The 22159-nt window shown below is 43.7% G+C and overlaps 3 protein-coding genes across 4 annotated transcripts in view; 1 reads left to right on the forward strand and 2 right to left on the reverse strand.

Moving 5' to 3' along the window:
- Nucleotides 1-948, reverse strand: part of secisbp2l (SECIS binding protein 2-like) — a gene marked incomplete in the record, with an annotated part of 13854 nt that extends 12906 nt beyond the window's left edge. The window contains 1 exon segment of the mRNA XM_037979999.1: nucleotides 813-948. Coding sequence (XP_037835927.1) covers nucleotides 813-833 — 21 coding nt within the window.
- Nucleotides 949-1949: 1001 nt separating this feature from the next.
- On the reverse strand, nucleotides 1950-5836 carry cops2 (COP9 signalosome subunit 2). 2 transcript variants are annotated; one of them, XM_017434529.3, is made up of 13 exons: nucleotides 5671-5836; nucleotides 5162-5275; nucleotides 5004-5081; nucleotides 4789-4914; nucleotides 4621-4710; nucleotides 4456-4533; nucleotides 4050-4224; nucleotides 3770-3948; nucleotides 3629-3681; nucleotides 3324-3421; nucleotides 3166-3248; nucleotides 2749-2807; nucleotides 1950-2397 (listed from the first exon to the last, which is right to left on the reverse strand). In XM_017434529.3, the coding sequence occupies exons 1-13, from the start codon at nucleotides 5722-5724 to the stop codon at nucleotides 2253-2255; spliced, it is 1332 nt and encodes a 443-aa protein (XP_017290018.1). In that variant the 5' UTR covers nucleotides 5725-5836; the 3' UTR covers nucleotides 1950-2252. The 2 variants fall into 2 exon arrangements, with proteins under 2 accessions (XP_017290018.1, XP_017290016.1); XM_017434527.3 differs by having other exon boundaries at nucleotides 4621-4713.
- A 12662-nt stretch (nucleotides 5837-18498) lies between these two features.
- The window catches only part of fgf7 (fibroblast growth factor 7), a 6641-nt gene continuing 2980 nt past the window's right edge, over nucleotides 18499-22159 (forward strand). Inside the window, exons 1-2 of the mRNA XM_017434541.2 lie at nucleotides 18499-18682; nucleotides 18780-19333. Of these exons, the coding sequence (XP_017290030.1) occupies nucleotides 19048-19333 (286 nt within the window). The 5' untranslated portion in view covers nucleotides 18499-18682; nucleotides 18780-19047. The remainder of the gene's footprint in view (nucleotides 18683-18779; nucleotides 19334-22159) is intronic.

A 22159-nucleotide genomic window follows, 5' to 3' on the forward strand; every position in this document is an offset into this window, starting at 1 on the left:
TTTAACCCAACAGAACCTGAACCTGGAGTTCTTTAACCCAACAGAACACGAACCTGGAGTTCTTTAACCCAACAGAACACGAACCTGGAGTTCTTTAAACCAACAGAACACAAACCTGGAGTTCTTTAACCCAACAGAACCTGAACCTGGAGTTATTTAACCCAACAGAACACAAACCTGGAGTTCTTTAACCCAACAGAACCTGGAGTTCTTTAACCCAACAGAACCTGAACCTGGAGTTCTTTAACCCAACAGAACCTGAACCTGAAGTTATTTAACCCAACAGAACCTGAACCTGGAGTTATTTAACCCAACAGAACACGAACCTGGAGTTATTTTTAACCCGTGTTGTCTTTAAAGCTGATCGGAACCAAAGTGGCCTTTCTGGTGTCAGAGGAATGTCAGACACGCAGCAGAACCAGACCTTCCTGCTCCACACAGCATTCCTCTGACAGCCTTCATCACCGCTACTCTTCCTCCACATTAAACCCATTAAAACTAATTAAACAGCAGCTCGTTTAAAGTTAGCTTCAGCTAACACACAAACACTCCAACAGATACTCGGTGATTTATTTTAAACCTGAGCTAAAACGGCTCGGTTTTTATTTACTGTTAGCTTAAACCCAAACCAGGAGCTGCCGCGGGCAATCACAATCCGGATCGTTTCCGTCGACAGAAACTAAAGTAACTGTTTGTGTCCCAGAACTACAGCTGCCTCTTTACCGACCTGAAGGCTGTTTTAGCCTCGGTAACGCCGCCGTGTTTCCCGGAGCTCAGGCGGTGTTAGCGGGAGCAGAAACCCGGAGCCGTACCTTCACGTCCCCAGCGTCCATGTCCGCCGCTCAGCGCCACCGGAGCGTCAGCATTTCAACCTGGATTTACTCATTTTCACCCCGGGAACCAGCAGGACAGGCTCGGAGAGGCTCGGAGCGACCCGCAGCGGAGCACAAACTGCTGTGCGCGAGGAAATGGGAGTCACCTGGAAGGGCGACCGCCGAGGGCCAAAAAGGTCCGACTGACGGAAAACCGCGAAGCGCGAAAACATCTGTTTTTAAACAATTCTGATCATAAAAACTGTTTTAATCAAACCCACACTCACCCAGCAGGTTTTACTATACGGTTTAAATAATTTAGCACTGGAAAAAAGGTAATTAAGGAGAGTTAAATTATATCAAGCTGAAAAAAATACAGTTCTTCCATCTTTTCCGCTTTTATAAATTTAAATTGTTTGTCTTCAATTTCTGACACCCAAAGACAAACATTTACTGCAAATATAAAAACTTAAACTAGCTGCTTGTTTTAGTGAGTCCTGGTGATATGGATCTGTTACACAGAGAATACAACAGATGGAAAATAAAGTTTTTAAAGCACTAATTTAATCTTTGTGAGATCCAAAGTCTCACTGAGCAAATATGAAGTCATTTCTTTATTTCCTTTCCTAAAAGCCAGACTTTAGAAGCACACATTAATAAACTTAGAGCTGTTTCTAAACATTTCTATAGAACTCTTTAAAACGTTTGAAAATCACTTCGCAGTCTGAGTTATTCATTAAAAACAGATCTGAGTTTATCTTAAAAAAAAAAGGTTTTCCAAACTTGTCCAACCTGTAAAATACTCCAAACATTCCTGACTGCGGGAACATCAGTAAAACATTTAACTTTCATTAAATTTACACAGAACTTCAGCCAGTTCTGAAAACCACATTTAAAGGTTTTTAAATGACATATTTATTGGAAAACCAACATTTAGTCAGAAAGTTTGATTCATAAAGCACAAGTATTAAGAAAGTATGACTGTTTACAAATGAGATTGTTTGCACCTATGATGTAGACCAAACACTAAAACAAACTAAATATTTGAGGTTTTCCAGAAGTTAAAGTGAAATCAATAAAGTGTTTTTTGTGTTTAAACTTTATGTTGAGCTGACTGCACACTTCAAAAACAGCTGATTTCTTTTAGTGCTGAGAGAAATTTATTACCAACAGGCAACATTATACATGAAAACGCAACTTTTGATTTTTCTGATGTTTGTGTAGAAGTGAGACGTTTGTCTGCAGCACATGGAAGAATCTGCCAAACAACATGAAAAACAAACGGGGGTCAGTGATTTCTTCTCATCGGGACAAAATAAAAACACTTTCAACACGGCCGTGGGTTCTGTGGAGTCTCCGTTAAAATCCTCGTCTGAGCGATTATAGCTGAAGAAGCGCAGCAGCAAACTTTACGGATGCGTTCAAACATGCCGGTCGACATCATGTCAGCTTGCTGACAATGGCTTGGTTCAAGGAGTTCAGCTGATTTGTCCATTTGTCTAAAGCTGTGTAGCGAGCGCCTCCTCTCTTTTGGTAATCCAGCTCCAGCAGCTGGTTGACCTGGTCGATGCGTCCATGAATGGTGCTGCGAGACAGAGGTCAGAAATAAGTCACAGCTGGGGTTTCAGACAGCTAAACTCAGGACTTTCTGCTCGGACCGTCCCGCAGGCAGATCAGAGACACAAAGACAACGAAAGCTGGCTTCCTGCTTCCTCAGGAGAAAGTCCAGCTGAAACATGACTCTGCACATCACTGAAGGGGTTTCTGACTCAGGTTGAAAATAAAAACACACCTGGGGTTTAAATTCCAACGGTGTTCGTCACACCTTAAAGATCTGAAATCATTTCACCTGACGACCAAAACACTCCAACTATGAGGAAACGTTTGGTTAACAGGAAGGAGGCGTTTTTCTTCTCAGAACACAACACAAACGTACTTATCTAAGATGCACTGCACCAGCAGACTCTCCACGTCGCACACGTCGATGTTCAGCTCCTGAAAGGACGAGAACAAACTCAGGTGTTACTGCAGCTCACCTGTGGACCAGGTAAACTACGACAGACCAGACAGGCTGAAAACCTGCAGATCTTATCTGATGTCCTGTCAATTATCACCGAATGCTATCAGATTTATTCTGTGAGAAAACTTAAAGTGACATTTAAGACCATAACTGTGAGGAAAGTGAAGCCCAAAGCAGTCATTCTCACAGAAACAGGAACAAACAGGTTGTTGAACTTCAGTCTTTGTTTTAGTTTAACATTCATCCACAGATCAAACTTTGAGTCTTCAGCTGTTAGAATATAAATAATCCTTTTTTCTCCTGAAGTGAAAGCGTTCATGCTCATGAACTGACCTTAGAAATGAAGGGGATGTGTATTCTTGTGTACGGTTTGATGAGCTTGATAAGAACCTGAGTTCTGATGTTTCGCAGCAGTTCTGGAACAAAACGTCACAGAATCAGTGACCTGCGTTAGAAACCTGTTTCTCGTGCAGCAGGAAGTCGCCGCTCACCCTCTATGTGCTCTCGGATGAACGGGTCGTCCATTATGTTGCTGTGGTTTGTTTTTAAGATTTTCTCAAACTCGGTGATGTCGTTGTTCTGGTAGGCGCTGAAAAAGGAAACAGATCCCATTAAACTTTATTCCCCGTCTCTGTGACGGCCCCCTCATCCTAAACACGACACTTTTTATGGAAATATCACAGGTCAGGGTGTGGTGACAAGGCTTTACTGTTGAGGTAATAAAATCCTAAAATAGAAGCACGAATCATAAATGAGTCTGTTATCTCTGGAAACGCTGGCACTCACAGACGCTCACCTTACTAAGTTCGTCATCGCGAGGATCTCGGGGTCGTTTTTGTATGGTTTGGCCTTTAAAGAAGAAATAAAAGTTCTGAAAAGTTTAAGTCTATAAAAACACCTCTCACTGCCACAGAGGACGGCAGGACAGCTTTCATACCTCCTGAGAGTCAAAGGGGTTGATTCCTGACTTCATCAGCATGTTGGCTAACACCAGGTACTTCAGGCAGGTCGTCCTTCTCGGGCTTCCAGACTCGTCGTAATTTTTGAAGGCCTCGAAGAAATCTGTGTGAGCTTTCTCGAACTCCCCCTCCCTCAGATGCATCTTCCCTCCACACTCTGAACGGGACCAAGGAGAACAAGTTACCACGTTGGACCCATGCCACGACTAATTACTGTTCTGTTAAACTGTTAAACTACACCTCTAAAACAAAGTTTACCTCTAATAACGCCCATAATGAGCGGATGAGGGATGGCAGATTTAATGTGCAGCGACTGCTCGTACAATGCTTTTAGCTTCTTGTTGTTTTTCTGGGCCGTGTACATCTGGATCTCCAGAGCGTAGATCTCCAGCAGCTGGGTGCCTTTCTTCAGGTCGTCCTCCCCGTCGTCTGTCTGGAATTACAGAACCCAGGTAATACGTCACGAGTCAGATCCACATCTATGTTTAAATCAGTGATGGTCTCTGATTGAGTGAGTTCATGTTCTAAAGCAGAATGGTTCAGCTAACATGTTAAACAGCTGCAACACATTTCAGAACCTTCATGTGAGCAGAAACAATCTCTGCTCTTCACACATGAAAACAAAGAAAACTAACAGTAACATAAACGAGAAGAATTTAACCACCTGACATGACTGGTGAAGCTGCCTCAGAATCTTTTGCAGTTTTCCATATTCTTCTCTTTCCAAGTACAACTTTCCCAACTACAAAAAAAAAGAACCAAATAAATTCAAGGGTCTGTTTCAGAAAATAAACATGTCAGAGGAACAGATGCAGAAGATAAATCTTACCTTTGTGTTGGTTTTAAACCACAATCTGTCATTTTTTGCATCTTTCAGAGCCTCCAGGGTGGTTTCGTAGAACTCCTGGAGCAAGTCCATCTGCTCACATAACCCAAGACAGGAACGGGTTTAAGATGTGCAGCAAAGACGACACTGTAGGCATCTTTTAACCCATACCTGTTTAGAGGTAGATATGTAGTCCAGGATGGAGTTGATGGACTTCTCAGAGTAGTTCCTGGTGACAGCACTTCGGATGTACGTGAGGAGCTGCTTGTACCTGTTCATCATCTCTGGAAAGTTGGTCTGCAGGGTTGAGAAGCACAGAAACAATAACTCTGCTCTGATGGGATCAGTTCACAACAAACCCTGAATTATCATGTCATGAAACTTACCAACTTAAAGTTGATTTTAATCATCTGTTTAAGAGCTTTGAACCCCCATTCGCCTTTCTCTCCCTCTAGTTCCAACACCTGAACAGAAACAATATATATATTTAATCATTTATAGCCACACAGAGCAGAACAGTCTGATGTTATGAGTACAGCTCCACCTTTTGGAAACTGCTGAGAGCTGCTTTAGGATCGTCCTCCTTCAGGGCTTTGGAGTTATAATACTGGTTCTCCAGGTCCACGTTTGGCTCCGAGTTACTGTCCTCTGAGTATTCCTTAGTTTAGGAACAAGAACGTTTAAAAATCCAAATCACAAAACTGATTTCAAAACAAGGTTAGCTAAAAACTCTTAGCAGGCACAGCTGATGCTAGCCTGCAGGAACCAGGCATGAGCTAATGTGCAGCTAGCTTCCATCCTGTCCTTTAAATCAGATTAAATACACACAGAACTGGCTATCAGACAGGGTTATTGTTTACTAACATTTCTCAGCTGAATGGTATCTACTAGCGAGCTAGGAAGCTAACAATCAGTATCCCCTGACAGCCTGGTGTTAGCTAGCGGCTAGCATCAGCTAAGTTAGCATCGGCTAAGCTAGCCGGGCTGTCGGCACTTCGCTGTTAGAAATCCTTAAAATATACCAGTAAAATTAATCATATTTGTTTTAAATACCAGGTCGTAATCTTCTTCATCATCGCACATAAAATCATCCTCCATGTCAGACATCTCGACGCGGATATTTGTCCTTTTTGAGGGACAATCGGGGGTTCCGGCCTGTGATTTGTTTTGCAGCGGGGAGGCGGCGAGTCGCTGCGGGGAGGAGCAGAGACACGTTTCCGTCCATAGATGGCGCTATTTGACCTTTTTTCTTCTTCTTCTTCTGTTTCAGCCGCAGACCACCTGACCTCACCAACTATCTATCTATCTATCTATCTATCTATCTATCTATCTATCTATCTATCTATCTATCTATCTATCTATCTATCTATCTATCTATCTATCTATCTATCTGTTTTTATATCTACATCTGGTGTTTCCACATTAATGATATTAACGATTATACTTGTTTTTCTTTGTTTAATTTCTCATTATGTGCCTTAAAGCACACTTTAATCTATAAATACTGTTTTTTAAATAAACTTTGTTTGTTTGTTAATATTTTACCTACATTTTGAACCGTACATTCATCAAACACACATTCTCTTTAGGATAAACCATACCAACAGAACTTAAAGTGGATTAACCACAACCTACGTCTTCTTGTAAAATTATTATATATTTAGGAGTCAAATATATAGCAACAGTGTTTAATCTGCAGCATATTAACAACTGCTCATAATACGATAATCTTTACATTTTATTGATATTAAATATTAATTAATATGCACTCTCAAACCTGCTGGGTGGAAAACAACCAGCACTGGGTGGTTTTAACTCAGGAGGTTAAATTTTCTACAGAAAACTTGAATTAAAATGATTCATTTGTTGAATTAGAGCTCTTAATAAGAGTGTCTGTCAGCATGTTGTTAATTGAACAGGTTACCTGAACTCTAAAGACATAAAGAAATAAAAACACACTTTAGGCTGTTTCAGCCATTCATTCAGGAGACAGCTGCTCTGACTTTTATACTTTTCTAACTATTTAACTTTATTTACAAATATTATTCCTAATTAAATACACTGAGCTCTCTTCAGAACTGCTACTGGTCATTCTATTAATGCTGATTATAGCTGAAAGCTAATGTTTTGCTAAATTCAGCTAATCCTTTGTTACATTTAGCTTTTAGCTAGTGTTTTCATTTTTTAGTTACCACTACTTATAGGTTTTGACAGAATTGTAAAACTTTCAGGGTTTTTGCTGCTTTTAGCTTTCAGCTCAGTTTCAGCTTCTTCAGTCGTCAATCAGAAACAAACAGCTGCATCAGATAATTTAGTTCAGTAAGTATCTAAATGGAAGCTATTAAACATGATGAATATATTAAAGCAGATCTTTTTTTGTAATAATTGCTGCTGAAGACCTGCAGGCGGTTGTATAATTTCTTCACCTGCAGCTGTTTTTACGACGACCTCAGATCTTATATCACATGATGCTGTTAACACTTGTGCTGCACACACACACACACACACACACACTTCGTGCAGCCTCACCATCAGGCCATCATGGCTGCTTTCACTTTTCCGCTAATGCAACATGCGTGACTAGCCATGTTGTTTTTTCTGTTTAGTTGTTGCTGTTCTTATTTTTACAAGGTATGTTGAAGCGTGTCCCAATTTTCTGCAACAACCTCCATGATGTGGGGCTGAAATCCAAGCTCCAGAGCTGTGATGGTTCCTGCAGCTGTGCACACTCACAAACACACTGCGCCTCCGATGGGGCCTGCAGGTGAGAGGAGGTGGCTGTTGGAATATAAGGCTTCATATCAGGTTTTTAGGTGCGCAGAGGTTTGAGAAAAAGAAGCTGCAGAAAGGTTCAGGATAAACCTGAAGCTCCTCAGATACATCCAGGATCTACTTCTCATCACTAACATCATGAATGGAGGCTGTTGATCTCAGGAGGCAGGAGAAGTTTCCCACAGTTAGTTTCCACTGGATGGAAGCTGCAGAACGAGGAGCTTAAATGGAACTAAAGGACATTTCAATAATGGCCTTTTGTTGAGCCGAGCTTTACTTATGTTTGGACAGTAAGTCTGTGTGTTGCTAGAAGTTTTATTTGTCCCTGGAGACGGATGCTCCGCTGTGAACCCCAGGTTAGATGAAGATGAACACACAAATATTCGCTCACAGAACCGTTTCCATCGCAGAGATCATAAACAGAGACAATAACAGGAAACTGAGCATGCAGAAACCAGCTCAGATCACGCTGTGGTGACGGCCCAGTAAGGACAGGAATTAGAAGAACAAATAGTTCCTCCAACTTTTTCTTCTTCTGTGGTTCCATGAAAGTCAGAAACTGATGAAGATAAGAGGGAAGAAGATGAAACAAAACCTGATCTGAGCCCTGGATCTGGAGCGTCTTCACACAAAAACATCTCAACAAACACCCTGCTGACCCTCAGGAGGGAGGGGAGGGAGAGTGATTTGCATGACTGGTGACCAGGATTCAAGATGGAGTCTCTAACAGAATGACACCAGCGTGTTGTGAACACGCAAAAGTTTTTTACCATTTCAGCCTCAGTCTGTCACAGGTTGGTGGGCTGGATCTGATGCACTTCAAATATTATCCAGAGGGCCAGATTTGGCCCACGAGCCCTGAGTTTGACCCCGTGATGTAATCTGTCAACATGAACTTAAACTCTCACCACAAACAGTTTGTACAAGTTGTACAACACGGGACGTAATTTGTTCTGAAAATATGAGACAATGTGGTCAGACTTTTTATTTTGCAGTTAAGACCCTTAGAAACAGGTGTGTGTGTGTGTGTGTGTGTGTGTGTGTGTGTGTGTGTGTGTGTGTGTAACCTAATATAGAAATCCAAAGTTAGAATCTGTAAGGAGTTAGGAGTCGGCAGAGACGAGGGTTAACAAATGGTTCTGGGCTCGGTTCCTACAAAGGTGGGAATTCCATCTCACTTCACCAATCTGGAGATGTTTACCCCAAAAACGTGGAAGTGTGCTGCAGTGTGTGTGTGTGTGTGTGTGTGTGTGTGTGTGTGGGCAGAGGAGACCCTTGGCTGTCGTGACTCTGGCTCGGGATGGAGAGGGGAAGATCCTATCAGGCCCTGATTTCTGTGGCTGTGATGACATCCAGATAATTCACACACACACACACACACACACACACACACACAGGCCTGAAAATGAGAGCTTAGCATGCGAGCGCTGAGCAGATCTGTTGCCTAATGATGGTTGTGTAGAGCGCAGGAAGAGCGTGCCGTTTTCTCATTACACTCCAGCCGTAACAATCCTGCAGACTTCGGCTCGCAGGCCTGGAGTTCATTTACTTTATGTCTTCACTGGCACAAAGCAAGACACGGGCAGGCTGCAGGTGGTCCGACGGCCAGGAAGATACTCAGAAACTGCACTTGCTTTTCTGCAGAGCGGAGGGAGCATCATCAGATGGGATGCTGAGTTTATTTATGGCGCAGAAAGAATCAGTTATATAATCAGCTGGAGCTGTGAGATGCTTTCAGGCCTGTTTGTTGGTTCGTATTAGCAGAGAAAGATGAGAAGCTGGCTTTAAATAGTATCAGCATGTTAGCGTGAGAGACGAGGTACACTGCTGAGGATCTCTAATGATTGCTGTCAAGAAACGATTACTGTAAGATGACCTCATCTAATGAGCTAATATTTCACAGAATATTCCCCTGAAGTTCAGTTATTAAAGGGAATATAATGTAGCTCTTCTGACCAACCTGAGCTTCGGTTCTTCTCCTCGGAGACGTCCTGGATGATGGCCAAAGGTTTTTTGAGCAGCAGTTCCCATCCTAGGACTAACCTCAGCGTTTCCACTGCACAGAAACACACTCACATGTGGAAAACAGGCTGAATGGATTCTTTCATGTCCAGGTAAAGATGGTTCTCACAGCAGAGGAATGACAAGCAAATTACTGATGAAATGGCTCCACATGCTGACCTTCATTCACCCTGAGCTCAACCAGCAGATGATGGAGACACAGTGATTTTAACTCATTCAGAGTTAAGTAGTAGCTGGTAGTAGCTGGGAGTCATCCCCAACACATACTCCGAGAGCTAACAGAGCATGAAAGGTTAGTTTTAATTCCTTTAGAGCTCGTCACCAAAGCAATGACCTGAGAGAAAAGCTCAAAGCGTTCTCCTCAGTAACATGTCAGCTCTGTCCAATCAGAGGAGAGACCAGAGCAGATGTTTGACCTCCACACATCTTCATGAAGCTCCCATTAAAGCACACGTCAGGTCACACTCATACCACACCGCGAGCAGCATGAGCTCAGGATGGATGGAGTTTCTACATGCGTGACCTCTGCGTGTGCACGTTCAGAAGCTGCGTGTGGAACAGACAATAGGAGAGGGAAGCCTGTCTGCAGGCCTTGCATGCAAAAGATGATGTGTCAGGCAGCCGTGAAGGTTCGAACGCTCTGAGTTACATCACTGGTTGAGGACGCCTTTGTTTCTCTGAAACCAAACACATCCACAAGCTGCTGGTAACTGAGACGTCCTATTGAAGAGGGCACGCTGAACTCCTGCTCGTCTCAGTTTCTGCTCTTCTCGCACGATATCTCCTCCACCGTCCCTCCTCCCTCTGCGTCCGCCTGGCTGTGAGGCACGCCGCTCTGACATCCTATACAGGCTGCACTTTTCACCAACTATCCTGCATAATACTTTTCAGATTCTTCAAGGTGGCCTGAATCTGTGCCAGAGCTGAAAATGAAAAGCAAACATGAGTCCACCACCCTCTGTTCCCACTTAGCTCCAGTGTAAACCCAAATATTCAGGCTTTTTCACATCAGAGGCTCATCCACCAACAACCCTCCTTTGTTTGTTTGTTTACCACCTGTCTTCGTGCTGTGATCACTAATTAGTTTTAAACAGTTCCAAGAACTCCGTTAACATGCCTGTAAAAGCTGCATGCGTGAGGCGGTGTTGACCTTCCCTCGTGAATTATTCTGGGTGGTTTACAGAGTTCTCCTCACGTCCCACACCAGCTCGGTGTGTGGGTCCACAACCCCCTGTTTACTCCACCAACCAGTCATTGTGGGTTCTGATCAGCCAAAGACTTGTCAGGCCCGTGTTGTTACTACTGGACCACTGAAAGCTGAAATAAAATATTACAATGGCAGATTCAATTACTGCATAAACAGAAGAACAGCAAATTACTCCTGTGAGGTCCTGCTGATCAGGACGTGGTGGATCTTGGTAAAAGTTCAGTCTCATGGTGATTCAAACACACAGACTCAGAAAGGTTGGTGAGATATGGTTCAGTCTAAAGGTTTTCAGTGTCAAATCTAAGAGATCATCTCAGAAACCTGAGCTCAACCAGTCCGGAGGACTCAACTCGGGCCTCCTTCGAATTGACCTTTGCAGCTTTGGTCACTTCGTATCACGAGGAGAAGCTGTCGGCCCGGCCCGTTTCATACCTCAGCCTTCACAGTTAGATGATTTAATCTACTCCAGTAAAAGTTTTTTTCTTGTTACTACCAGCGTGGTCAGGTCTGCACATCTGCGTTTCTGAACTTCTCTGGATCTGAAGAATCTTTAAATGCATTTCTGCTCAAATCATGTGAAAGTTTCACAGTTTATAAAGTTTGACTAAAAGCAGAAGTGCTCTCTGCAAAGGAGAGAGCCCTGATCCACTCCTGACGGTGGTTCTGCTGGTGGTTCTGGTACCACCTGCTCCAGGTGGGCCGGGTTACCTGTCCAACAGTGACCCAGGTGTCCTCAGGTGAGCTCAGGGAGGACAGAAAGGAAGGACTGATCCCAGGAGGTGGAGAAGTTCCCATCCTGGGATCAACCTGGATCCTGCAGCAGGAAGAAGAGGGAAAGAAAATATATTAATGTAAAATAATTAAACATCATCACAGAAAAATAAATCCATCCATGGCACAAAGAATTTACACACACTTCCTGTTTTTAAATAAATATCTCTTACAGAGATAAGATCATTAGTTATGGTATATAATAATGTTAATTATGAAATAAAGCAGTTTGATTGTGTGCACCTTGTGACTGCATGGATGGTAAAAAAACAAACTCTGGGTACGATTTAACCAGCATCCATGAAAAGTCCTTCAAAGTTTAAAACTGTACCCTCTGACAGTCAGTAAAGTCCCAACATGTCGAGTAAACCTGCAGCCACAGAAGCATACATGCTTCAGAAACACAAATATGGTTTCCATGTTGCCTGTTGTGTCTCATACTGCTGCAAACACAAAACAGGCTTTAAAAAAGCATCAGTTATTCTGGGATTAGTCTGGGATTTATCCATCAGTCCTCTTCATCGCCCTCCTCCTCCTCAGGGCTGTGGTGGTCTGGAGAGGATCTCAGCTGACATGAAAACTCAGGAAAAGGCCGACTCCGAGTCATAAACTCCATTTACTCAGAAACTTTATTCTGCTTCGCTTTGATGCTTTTTTATTGGTTTAACACAGAAAGCTCGGAGGAACAGTGACTCTCTCAGGTCAAACAAAGAAAACCGCGTTTCTTACGACAAACGGAATAAATCTGCATCATTTGTCTTCACAGCTGAGTTATCAGGATTTTCTTTTAAAGCCAGCAGAAACCGGAGACGGCTCAGTGCCATCCGACCGCGCTCTGCTGTGCTTCCTGTGGAGACATTTAATCCGTCAGACTCTTTAATCCTCTCGGCACGGCTGATAAAATGTTAAATAACCAGTGAGTTGAGGTGTTTTAATCCACACTGTTCTTTACAGGAAAGGTCAGAGTTTTTACTGAAGGTTGTTTTTTAACCGAGAAACCAGAAACTGACCTAAAGTCAGATTACAGGAAAATAAAGATGAGACGTCTCTGTTTCATTAGAGGCTTTCAGGACTTGGAGTGAGGACAATAAAGTTTAATCCAAGCGTGTGGACGAGGTGTTTTCTGACAGATTAGAGATTAGTTTCTGGGATTAGACAGAACCAGACCAGGGTGGTAATATTCAAAGACAAATAGAATAATTACTGAACAAATCTGAAGGGTTTTTGACAAAGTGTTAAAGTGAGTTCCTGGTTCTGTGTTGTGTTTGTCCCAGTCCTCTGACCCCCCCTCCCCCCAGCCGTGGGAGCCGGGCCGGCACTCCTGCAGTCCTGAGAGGTGACGGCGCCCGTAAATCTGCAGTGAGGGGGTGGTCTCTGAGGCTCCCCCGGTCTTGGCGGGACCCCCGGGCACAAATTGGAAACAGACGTGTTTGGAGTTCTTTCTCTGAGTTACTACTGTTCAATTGTGATTTACAAGAGTGTGTGAGATATGGAAATCTCTCACGCAACTCGAGATACGGGCTGAGTGGAAGCACATTGAGCTACGGGCCCCGATCCTGGGAAGGACTGATCGGTTCGGTCCGAGAGCTTAATTTAGTGACACTCGTCGTGTCTGAAGCACAGCAACTTTCAGGCCGATGGTTTAAGACCCTTCATTACCACGTGTTCACAAACACACAGTAAGAGCTGGATAAAAACACCAGTTACCCAGGATATTTTTACACTAAAACATCTTACAGTGAAAAGTTCATTTCTGTGAAACTGAATATCTGACAGAGTTAACTGGAAGTTTAGTAACTGTTTAAAATGTTGCTCCAGTTACCCCCTCCCCCCCAGGTGTCTCAGGTAAACACAAACACCTGTCGCCACGGAGGCTTCAGCTGTTTGTTTCGTTCAGGAAGACGACGGCACCTCAGGACAGCCCGTCTCACACGTGGACAGTGTCCAAACACCTGTTCTCCACACGAAGACGTCCAGCTCATCCGATGACTCAGCTTCACAGCTGATGGAGGAATTTAATGAAACACCAGGAAACTGACCTCAAACCGCACCAGAAGAAGAATGAAAGTAAGAGAAGAGACGGAGACACAGAGAAACAGGGTTTGTCCCACTGCTGATATTAGAGACATCTGTCCTTCCAGTGAGACGGATGTCTCAGCATCTTCTGACTCAGATCCATCCCATCCCTCCCAGACAAACATGCTGTAAGGATTCAATAAAAAGCTGATAAACCTTTAGTCTGTTTAGAAACCTTATATTTCCATGAACTTCTCAGCTCTTAGTAAAGAGGGTTAATAAATAAAAGTGATAAATTATTCCTGCAGTCAGACTCCGGCGAACAGAAGCGTGACTCAGAGTTACAGTAAAAGTCAGGAGAAGATTCAGGACTTTTTCCAAAAAAAGGTTCAAAAACAAAAACAACTTTTATTCTGCAGCTGAAGACGTTTGACTGTTCTGTGAACTGCTTCACCTGCAGATTAACTCGTTCTCACACTGATGGATCCAAACCCAGTTTTATTCTGTGATGATTAATGTCTCTGAAAGCATGAAGAAGAGAAGAGCAGCCGATCACTGAGGGACATGAGCCCGATCCACCTCCACCCGGCTGACCGCCTTGTCACCCGGGCTGTAAATGGAGCGCAGCCAGTGGGACCATCTGAAGGTGGTTCTGCTGTCGGAGCGGAGATCCGTCAAACGTTTGATCCGTTTAACTCGAACTGTAAGACTGCTGCTTCCTCAGACAGATAACGTTCATAAACATCTGTTATTATAGGAATAAATTGGCTGTTTTTGGATCTGAATGAGCCCAGAGGCACCAACCTGAGCGTACCCATTATGCACTCTGCCAGCCATAAACTGGCCCCTGACCTTTCACCTTTCAGTGGCGGGTAATAAGAATAAAACTGATATTTTCTGAGGAGTCTGCACTAATCAAACCCCAGAAGAAGAGCTCCATGCCAGCTTCATTAAGGGCTCCATTTAACTCACGTTGAAGCGTTTCTCTGAAGTTAATCCTCTCGGCGTGTTCGTTGCGCCCTGCTGGCTGAAACCCCTCATGTAGTTTTTATGATGAAACCAGAACGTAAAGTTCTGCAGCGAGATGTTTTATTAGCACTCTATTCTGTAATCTGTTTTTAAAAAGCACGTTGGGTTTGTGTTTTATCTTGTTTTTATTCAAATAATAAAACTAAACTGCCCTCCAGGTGCATGCCAGCAGAAACCCGCTCTGAAGGTAAGAAGGAGAAAACTCATCTGGAAACATTTAGAGGCGAAGAGAAAAGCAGCTTTAGTTCTGAAATTAGTCGTGACAGGAACCTCCCTGAAAACAAACTCTTATCTGGAGGATTCATTTCAAATCATTATTTTAATGCAGTTTTCTTTAAATAAGTCCTGGCTGCTGGTAAAGATCCGAATCACACTTTATTTACAGCTCAAACTGAGAATAAATCTGTTTACTGTGAAGAAGTCAGGAAACTCTGAATGCACTGATGAAGGTGGAAAAGCTGCTGTCGGTTCTGCGCATTTAGGAGAAGAAGAACCTACAGAACAACACATTTAGGCCTAAGATAACCAGAACTCTTCTGGTCTGCTGACCCAGACCGGACCGGGTCGCCTGTCAGATGAAAAACATTCACACAGCCGGTTCTTACCGTGGACGGAGGTGGGTACGATGGAGACAGAGGTGGGTACGATGGGGACGGAGGTGGGTACGATGGAGATGGAGGTAGGTACGATGGGGACGGAGGTGGGTACGATGGAGACAGAGGTGGGTACGATGGAGATGGAGGTGGGTACGATGGAGACAGAGGTGGGTACTATGGGGACGGAGGTGGGTACGATGGAGACGGAAGTGGGTACGATGTGGACGGAGGTGGGTACGATGTGGACGGAGGTGGGTACGATGGAGACGGAGGTGGGTACGATGTGGACGGAGGTGGGTACAATGTGGACGGAGGTGGGTATGATGGAGACGGGGTTGGTACGATGTGGACGGAGGTGGATTTGATGTGGACAGAGGTTGGTACAATGGGGACGGAGGTGGGTACGATGTGGACTGAGGTGGATTTGATGTGGACAGAGGTTGGTACAATGGGGACGGAGGTGGGTACGATGTGGACTGAGGTGGGTACGATGTGGACAGAGGTGAGTACGATAGGGACGGAGGTGGGTAGGATAGGGACAGAGGTGGGTACGATGTGGATGGAGGTGGGTACGATGTGGACAGAGGTTGGTACGATGTGGACGGAGGTGGATTTGATGTGGACAGAGGTTGGTACAATGGGGACGGAGGTGGGTACGATGTGGACGGAGGTGGATTTGATTTGGACAGAGGTTGGTACAATGGGGACGGAGGTGGGTACGATGTGGACTGAGGTGGGTACGATGTGGACAGAGGTGAGTACGATAGGGACGGAGGTGGGTAGGACAGGGACAGAGGTGGGTACGATGTGGACGGAGGTGGGTACGATGTGGACGGAGGTGGGTACGATGTGGACGGAGGTGTTTACTCGCTGCTCACAGGCTCTCAGACTGGACTGCAGCTGAAAGCTGAGCTGGTGTCCTTCAGCTGCAGCTCAGGGAGGTCCTGACCCTCAGAGGTCCTGACCCTCAGAGGTCCATTCTGGTCAGCTGCTGTGTTTAGTTCTCTGGTGACAACATGAGAAGATGCTTCACAGATCAGATCAGCTTCGCTCTTCTTCTTTGAGCAACTCCTAACACGCCCAAAAAGTCTCAACATTTGAAACACAGATTTGATCTGCATGAAGAATAAAAGTATAAATGTCTGGTTGTTCTGTGAGATTTTCAGGCTTTGATCCAGTCTCTGTGTGTTAGAGCGGAGCGCCTGTGTTTGGTATTCATAGCTGGAACCAACACTGGAAGGATCCCGAGAGATCCCCAATTATAGTGGAATTTAGAAAGCATCAGCTAAATCCAAACAGTCTGAACGGGCGCTAAGAATAGAGTGACCTCAGAGACGACGCATTCTGCCGTCGGATCACTAGAAGACAGAGACTCAGAGACACTCAGCAGCTCTTCTCTCTCCAGGAATGCTTTTAGAGCTGAGAGCACAGACAGACGACTCGGCAGTAATAGTGGAAACTATAATAAATACTGGATTCATTCGCTAACAATCCAGGAGGGATAAATCCTAAATATTCCTGTCCCAGCAGCTGTCAGATTATTGTTCCCATGAGGTATTTTATTCTGAAGGAAAATTCTGATTGTCACCGTGTAGTTTCACAAGAATAACAGAGAAATAAAAACAGAAGTGTATTCATATCAACCTGCTGATAAACATCAGAAACTGGAGCTGCTGGTTTGTCATGATGAGCTGCAATCATCTGAACCCTCAGAGTCTCTGCTGGCTTCATTCAGACAAACATCCAACAATTGGAATCAATTAAAGAGTCGTAGGATTTCTGAAAGCTGACCTCAGTCTGAGCGAAAAACGGAGAGATAAAGAAAAGAAGACAGAAAGAGTCAATAAGGAGAGACAGATGGAGTTAAAGAGTTCAGCTCACGCAGGTTCTGGTTCCTGCCTCACGGCCGCCACACTTCCTGTGCTACTGCAAACTGCAGACGCAGCCGGGCTTTCATCCCCCAACAGCAGCAGGAAGTTCCCCTATAAACTAAACTACCTGAACACACACACACATCAGCAGTGTGTGTAACTCAATGATCTGGTGTTCCACAGGGTTCTGTTTTAGGACCGACCCATTTCATAATTTACACTGAGAACCTCAGTGTGAGAAATGAGCTGAAGAATAAATTGTTAACTATCCTCACGTCACTGCACCGGGGGCAGCAGCACTTCTGACAAAAATACTCACAACTAGCCGAGGGACTAAGGCAAGCAGGCCAGAGGCTGAATGTAGCAAACAACAGCTAAATGCTAAACAGAGCAAATCTCCATGAAGTTCCCTACCTTTACACACAAGAATAAATCTCCACCTGAAGCAGCTCCTCCCAACCCGGAGAGATCAATCCGACCTTTTCCAACCAGAGAAGGGTCGCCTGCCTCCTCACGGTGGGAGCGAGCAGCTTTTTGTTCTTTATTCAACAAACTGTGGCTAAATGCTAATATAAAACCAGAAGTAGAGATTTACAAAACTTTAACTTTTAGGCCAAAAAAGTACAGCAAAAACACAAGTCCCCCCCCCCCCACACACACACACACACATTTTAAAGCACTGGGGAGCAGCTGCTGCACCCCCGCCATCGAGGTAACGGCTGCGTTCCTTTTCAGTCAGCCGGGGGGTGACCCGGGTAGAAACGATGAGGAGCGGGGAAAGGAGGAGCCTCCTCTTTAATGGAGAGCAAAGCCTTTGCTGGCGGGGGGAGGAGTCTCCTTAAATCAGACCAATCAGAGCGACCTGAGTTTATCACTTCATGAACAGCTGACACCAGAAATCAGCTGCAGCTTCCCACAGAGCATCAGCTTCAGCACATTTACTACTTTTATTCGTCACATTCAGATCCTGGCAGCAACACAGCTGTGTTTTGTTGACGTTAGTCACATGGTTTAGCTGTTTTAGCTGCTAGATCTGAGGCATTCGGCTGATACGCCATTTAAAATGGAGTTAAACCCCGCCCCCCAGGAGCTGCCCTGACAGCAAACTACACAAATCCCTTCACCAAGACAAAGGAGATACTGTCCTTATTTTGGGAATAATATGGAGTTTGGTTCAGTGAAACACCTGAGGAGGAAGAGTCCCTGAGGTGAAGAAGACCTGCCGTGGTGACGAGTATGACAGGTGATAAACTGACAGGAAGTGAGGAGGTCGTGACCTCTGACCTGGAGATGATATCTGTCAGCCGTAACTTATTGTTTTCCTCCATAAGAACAAGAACTGAAATCACTTCTTTGAAGTTTTCCACTCGAGTCAGTAAATCCTCACCAATCACAGCCAAGTACAACCAGTAATTAACTGACGTTACAAACAAAAAGCAAACAGATTCTTTAAAGGTTCGTCATAAACTCTGAACGTGAGTCAGATCTGTAAAACAAACAATATGAAGTTATTTATGATGTTCCCAGGATGACACGTTAAGGTGCATGTGGAGGACAGAGATTTGAGCTCCCTCTGATGTCTGCGGGGGGAGTGACTCTGCAGCGAGGCAGGCAGAGGGTGTTCCTCCATGGACGCCTGACTGGTTGGGATCTAATTGCTCTGAAGTGAGGTCAGCAGGAGGCATTTATCTAGGCAGAGTGCACGGTGACGGAGGATCAGGGAAACTGAAGCGGGTTTAACATCGACACTTTAGACCTGAAGGAAGACCCTCACAGCTCAGGTGGGTCACTGAACTGCAGGCTTTTATTCCACTTTGGTTTATTTAAAGTGCACGTGTTGTCATGACTGTTATTTGTAAATAAAACTTTTTTTTTTAGTGGCGTGTGCTCCAACCTGTGCTCCTAACCGGGATTATGACACCAACTGTTGGACTATCGTCTCAGGAGGACCTTAAATGAGGACTAATGAGAGACAGCGTCTTCACTAGTCTTCTCACCAACCAACTGAAAACCATCCAGAAAACGTTTTCCCGTTAGGAATCCCTGAAACGAGGACCTGCAGGTTACAGGGCAGGGGTCAGAGGTCAGGGGGTCGCAGCTCGCTCTTCAGTATGTGTTTCATTGACCCCCACAGCAGTGTATTATAATGCACAGATGGGTGCTGGCATGGAACCTTCACCGAGCGCTGTCGGGACTCTACCTGCACGCCGTCTTCCTGTTCGGCAGCGTGCACGTGGCCTGCGGTGACTGCACCCCGGAGCAGCTGGCTGCCATCATGAACTGCTCCAAACACGAGCGCCACACCAGGAACTACGACTACATGGAGGGGGGGGACGTGCGCATTCGCCAGCTGTACAGTGGAACGCAGTGGTTCCTGACCATCGATGACTCTGGGAACATCAGGGGGACTCAGGATCCCACTAACTGCTACAGTAAGAACCGGCCAGGCGGTGGGGTTAACGAGCAATTAGGTGGACAGACGCCTGAATGTAGGTCCCAGATAGATAGATAGATAGATATAAATGGAGGCAGTTTTGTGGCTCATGAGCAGAAATAATCCTGACAGGAAACAAGTTTTTAGGGTTTAATACTGAACCTCAGAGGATTTATTTGTACTTTTCTGAGGACCTGAAAGGTTTATTTATAAAAAAGTAAAAGCTTCAGATATCTTCTGGTTTTTCTAAAAGTTAGGGTGTTAAACGAAAAAAAAATCAAACTATATATTTCAAGGTTTTATTGAATATATTTTTTATCAAAAGTTTCTATAAATCTGTATCTTTGAAACAAACTCAAAGTAAATTTGTTTTTTTATTATTTATACTTTTTGATTCAGATTTCTCCTTTGAGTTTCTAATCCTATTTTTTCCTTTGTTTAATTCTGTTTTCTTCTTGTTTCTACGATAAATAAATGAGAATATTTATCCAAACCTTTAAGATTGGACGTGTTCTGCTCTTCGGTTTTAATGAGCTTCATAAATAAAGATGGCAGCTGGCAGGTCAGAGGTCAAACCCAGGCCTCGGTTAGCCCGGTCCGATAAGAAAACAACCTGTTGAACCCGTTTAAAGGTTCTGTTTTGTTCTGGAAATCTGAGGTCCAGGACTGGCACCAGAACTGAGACAGAGCTGGAAAAACTACAATAAGTACCGATAAATACCAATAAGTACCAATAAGTACCAGTAAGTACCAATAAGTACCAGTAAGTACAAATAAGTACCAATAAGTACTGATAAGTACCAATAAGTACCCGGTACTTCTGATGGTGCCGAGCCTCATAGAAGAGTTCTTTTGGGTTTTAGCACCAAAAACAGGCTGTAAGGAAATAAATCAGAGGTTCTTCAGGAGGTCTGTGACCTCATGACCCCCCAGACGCCACAAATTGAAGAATCTAATTTGGGTAAAAGATCTGAGAAAAGATTTTTAAAATCATAAAGTAAAAGGTCTGCCTCAAAGTGACTGCTTTGTGTAAAATCTTTCATGAAAAGAAACTATTTGCTGTAATAAAAGCCAAAGAGCTGCAGAGGTTTCGGCTCTGGGAGCAGATTTTTGTTTCTGTTTACAACTAAAAGCTGAGTCACCGTCAGGATGTTTTGTGTCCGTATCGTTTCCTCCGATCTGACAGAAGCTGGAATGTTGCTTTAAAAAAAGACTCCTGGTGAAAACGATGTTTGTGCAACAACTGGCACCCGATCCGCCCAACGATCCTGGATGTTTACGGCGGGAAGACGTTCCTCAGATTTCTGACTCCAGAGGCGCTGAGCTCATGGAGAGTTTGACTGAAATTAAAACTGGTTTGGGTTTTAAAAGCCACACTTCTTTGATTGCTGCTTGAGTTCCAAACTAAAAATGTGTTTTTCTCTGTAGAAAGAATTCAAATATCATTTTAATATTTCTGCACAAATGTTTGTAAAGAGTCAGGGTATGATCTCATTCAGAGGTTTTGTCCTAAAGTCATGCAAACAAATCCATCAAAGATCAACAGATTACAGCTAATTTTATTTGCAGAAAGTTTCTGTAAACTTAAACTTTATCATCACAAAAAGCAGAAAACTATCCTTTTATAATAAAGATGTTTAATAAGTGGAGGTGGGATTTGTTAAAAAGCCGATCATGAAACAGAGACAGATTCGGTGTTAGCATTAGGTTAGCGTTCTGACATTTATTCTTTGGTAAACTAACAATAAATATCTTAAAAATCATTTTAAACTGTTCGGCAGTAAATCTGCTCAGATGACAGAAATAATCCAGAATAATCCCAGTTTGTTTCAGTGTCCTGAAGATTAAAACCCTTTCTGAGCAGAAAATGAATTTAATGTTTGTTTGTTAATTAGTGACGATAATTCTCTGAAACAGAACTTTGTTTTTATATAACTGTTATAAATAATATCACTCATGGAGGGAAAACCAAAATATCTACTAAGAAAAGAAATGTTTAGACAAGTCGAAGCTGATAAAAGATCTGGATGAATAAAGTCAGGATTATTAACAATAAAGCACAAACAGATGAAATCTGGCAAAGATTAAACGGTTCCTGCTTCATGTCTCCTCTGTGCCTGACAAATCCAAGAATCTCAAACACAAACTTTTTATTTTACTCCTCAAACAGAAGAAATAAATCTGCCATCTGGACCTTCTTGTTGTTCCTGATTTAGGTTTAAACTGGAGTTTTATTTCATATTTGTACACCAGATGAAAACTACAAATCCAACCATAAATACTCTGCAGAACAGCTTCTTTATTAAAAGCTCTTTCTGCAGGATTTATTTTGTTTTAGATAAGATAAAATACATTCCTAATAAATCTTATTTTGAGGTTGGAGTCCCACAAGGTTCTGTTCTTGGTCCAGTTTCTTTATTTGAAGATGTACGTCTGAGTGTTAATGTGAGATTGTTCACAGATGAGTTATTTATACTCAGAAAAAAGTCTTAAATCTGCAGGAACAGCTCTCAGTCTAAAGAACCGATCAGAAGTTTGATTTCATGAAGGAGTTTAAATATCTGGATTCCACAAAATCCTTTAAAACAGTTAAAAACTGGAGTTTTTCACATATCGGCTCTTGCTTCACTGTTTGGTCTGTCCTCTGTCCTCTGTCCCATGTCCTCTGTAGGGTCACCTCTACAGGTGTCCCTACAGAGGGCAGAGGGCAGAGGGCAGAGGGCAGAGGACAGAGGGCAGAGGGCAAATGGCAGGGGACAGAGGGCACGGGGCAGAGGGCAGGGGGCAGAAGGCAGAGGGCAGAGGGCAGAGGACAGAGGGCAGA

This window comes from Kryptolebias marmoratus, linkage group LG15 (assembly GCF_001649575.2).
Source record: "Kryptolebias marmoratus isolate JLee-2015 linkage group LG15, ASM164957v2, whole genome shotgun sequence".
NCBI lineage: Eukaryota > Metazoa > Chordata > Actinopteri > Cyprinodontiformes > Rivulidae > Kryptolebias > Kryptolebias marmoratus.

Excerpts from the sequence above, each read along its gene's own strand:
- cops2 (XM_017434527.3), bottom strand. The coding sequence starts at position 5,724 with ATGTCTGACATGGAGGATGATTTTATGTGCGATGATGAAGAAGATTAC. Across the intron at positions 3,949-4,049 it reads CATTATGGGCGTTATTAGAG|AGTGTGGAGGGAAGATGCAT; the intron begins GTAAACTTTGTT and ends GGTCCCGTTCAG. Across the intron at positions 3,249-3,323 it reads CATCCGAGAGCACATAGAGG|AACTGCTGCGAAACATCAGA; the intron begins GTGAGCGGCGAC and ends GTTTTGTTCCAG.